At 36.2% G+C, this 2742-nt stretch overlaps 1 protein-coding gene across 1 annotated transcript; it reads right to left on the reverse strand.

Annotated features, from left to right (window-relative positions):
• Positions 1 to 526: 526 nt before the first annotated feature.
• Positions 527 to 1648, reverse strand: LOC135211117 (uncharacterized). The gene has a single exon (XM_064244225.1). The coding sequence runs from the start codon at positions 1646 to 1648 to the stop codon at positions 527 to 529; it is 1122 nt and encodes a 373-aa protein (XP_064100295.1).
• Between the last annotated feature and the right edge of the window lie 1094 nt (positions 1649 to 2742).

Here is a 2742-nt window from a genome sequence, read left to right on the forward strand (position 1 = left end):
CGCCGACATTTGAGCGTCAAAATTTTTTATTTATTACACGTAAATACTTTAAATTATCTCAAAACAGTTTATAAAAGGGAACAAACAAAAGGGAAAAAACAAATATGACGGCTTAAATTTTTATTTATTACACGTAAAATACTTAAAAATATATCAAAATAGTTTATTGCAGAAATAATGTAAAAAGCAGATTGTGAAAACTAAATATTTATTTATTGCATGTATATACCATAAAATACATAAAAACAGTTTATAAAACTAAATTTCTACTTCTGCAAGCAAATTATTAAAGATATTGAACGAAGATATTCAAGTCGGACTCTTGTAGAATATTCGCTAACAATTGTTGATATAGCCTTATTAACTTTTACATATTTACTTTGCTTTCCATCTACATGCTGCCCAGTATCCATTTTAACAACTTTATAAGATGTATGATTTTGTTCAACTCTTAAAATATCAATGAATTTATAAATTGTAGGATGCATATGCCCTATTGACATCTGCATTGCCTGATGCCACCCTTCTACGAATTATTTGTAGGCGGATGTTCACTGACAACACGTTCATACACACTCCAGACGCTTGGAGGAAACAAAGCATCTCTTCTTCCTCTCCTGCACGGTATTCCTATCCAAGTGTCTTCAAAGTAAAAGACTAACTCATCTAGCTCGTCAGGAATGACATCATGTAAAGATTCAAATACATTTATTATGTCATCGGGAGGAACGACTGCCAAGGCCACTAGTATTTTTGAGTATTGCCGTATTTCTTCCTTGGTACAGTATAAATTAGTCAAACCTAAATCCTGAATTTTTCTCCAAACGGCTTGGGATAAATGGAAGAAACACCCAAAGACCTCAGCATTTCTGAAGACAGAAAGAAAAGATTTATGAAATGCTTTCTCGTAGTCACACAAAATGGAAGATGGAGCAATCTCATTATCCATGCAAAGTAGTCGTATCAGAGCACGGCTATATGCTCCCTCTGACTTTCTCTGAAGGAGAATGCATACCATTGGAAGGACGCTTCCTTTATATAGGATATGAATCACATATAGCTGATAAAATAACTGAGGAGCTATTTTGAAAGTCCCATCTCCCATCCATTGCTTATTTTCTTTCATCAATCTCAAATTATCAGGGGTGGCAAATATAAAATAACGATCCGGGTCCTCACTACCGGAGTCATATGCAAGAAAATTTTCACCAGCATACGTGTAAGCAAGTTCTCGTGGTATATCTATTTCCCCTATGTTACTTGGAGCCGGGATAGGCAGTCCCTTGCACTTCCGTTGTCGTTGCGCTGTCCGCTTAAGGGAATGAAACTTAGGAAGAACAGCGACTACTTCTGGATGCAAATTAATTTGGGTCTCCTGAATGATTCGCCTTGGTGCATCATTTAATGTCGCTGCCCTTTCGCGAAGCCGCATCATTGATAAGCTAGCCGCCGACTTTGCAGGATCTGGTACATGATCGTGATCACTGGTAAATGTGCATTCATCTCCAAAAACATGTATCCTTCCTTTGCACTTTCCATTTACACAACGGCATGACTCTTTGCCACTCTTAAGCACTCTGTCGAGTCTGTAACAATACCCTTCGTATAATATATTTTGTTTTCCTTTGGACGATGTTATTTTCTCCATCTCGTGGGTTCTCTGAACCGAAATAAATCAAAACTAATTTTCCTTTTAGAAGGCTTTGTTGAATTTTCCTAAACTCACAGACTCTGAAAAATGTAACGACTGGTTTTAACGATAATAACCAAACAATCATAATAGTCAAACAACAAATAAACAGCGTTGTTAACTATTCCTAAACCCACAGAATTTGAAAAATACGAGCTGATTTTAACGATAATAACCGAACGATTGTAATAGTCAAACAATAAATAAACAGCGTTGTTTGCTTTTCCTCTAAACTATACTATATATATATATATATATATATATATATATATATATATAGTATATATATATGTATGTATGATATATGTATATATGTATATATATAGTATATATATGTATATATATATATATATATATGTATATATATATATATATATAATATATATATATATATATATATATATATATATATATATATTTCTAAACATTTTGTCTCTGAAGTTTTTAGGTTTTCTTTCATACCTATTTTGAAAATACGGCGCTCAAATGTTACTGCGCTTAACTGTCTTGCGCTCAATTGTCGGCGCTCATTTGTCTGGCGCTCAAAAGAGATTCTTTTCTATTTTCCGAATAGCTGCTTTTTCCGTGCGACTTAAACAGGCTAGTAGAGCGCCTATAGAGGTCATGATCAGATGCAGTGTCATAATCGGTGAATATATTTTATTTTTACAGATGAACTATGATATCATAGTCATCAAAGTCATTAACAATATTCTCTCTCTCTCTCTTTCTTGAAGCGAGCTTTCGTCTGGAGCTGCCAGACATCCTCTAGGCTAGGAAGCTGAGGGTGGACTGCTTTTGGTGTGTTGATGTTGTTTAAGATTAAGCTGGCTTTATGCCAGCACGGGCTCTTGCTCAAGAGCAGCCTGTAGAGTTTTGGTCTGGTGTCCGTCCTCCTTATATTTGGGGGCGTCAGCAGGGGGCCTGCCCCATGCTGATCTCCTATTGGCTGGTGGCGGTGAGTCTTCGTTTTCATTGGTGGCTTGAGCTAGGTCTCAAGCTACTTTCGCCGAGTCGATGGTTGCGAAGCTGCAGGCTCTGCAGCCGTCTAG

This window comes from Macrobrachium nipponense, chromosome 19, assembly GCF_015104395.2.
Source record: "Macrobrachium nipponense isolate FS-2020 chromosome 19, ASM1510439v2, whole genome shotgun sequence".
Classification (NCBI taxonomy): Eukaryota; Metazoa; Arthropoda; class Malacostraca; order Decapoda; family Palaemonidae; genus Macrobrachium; species Macrobrachium nipponense.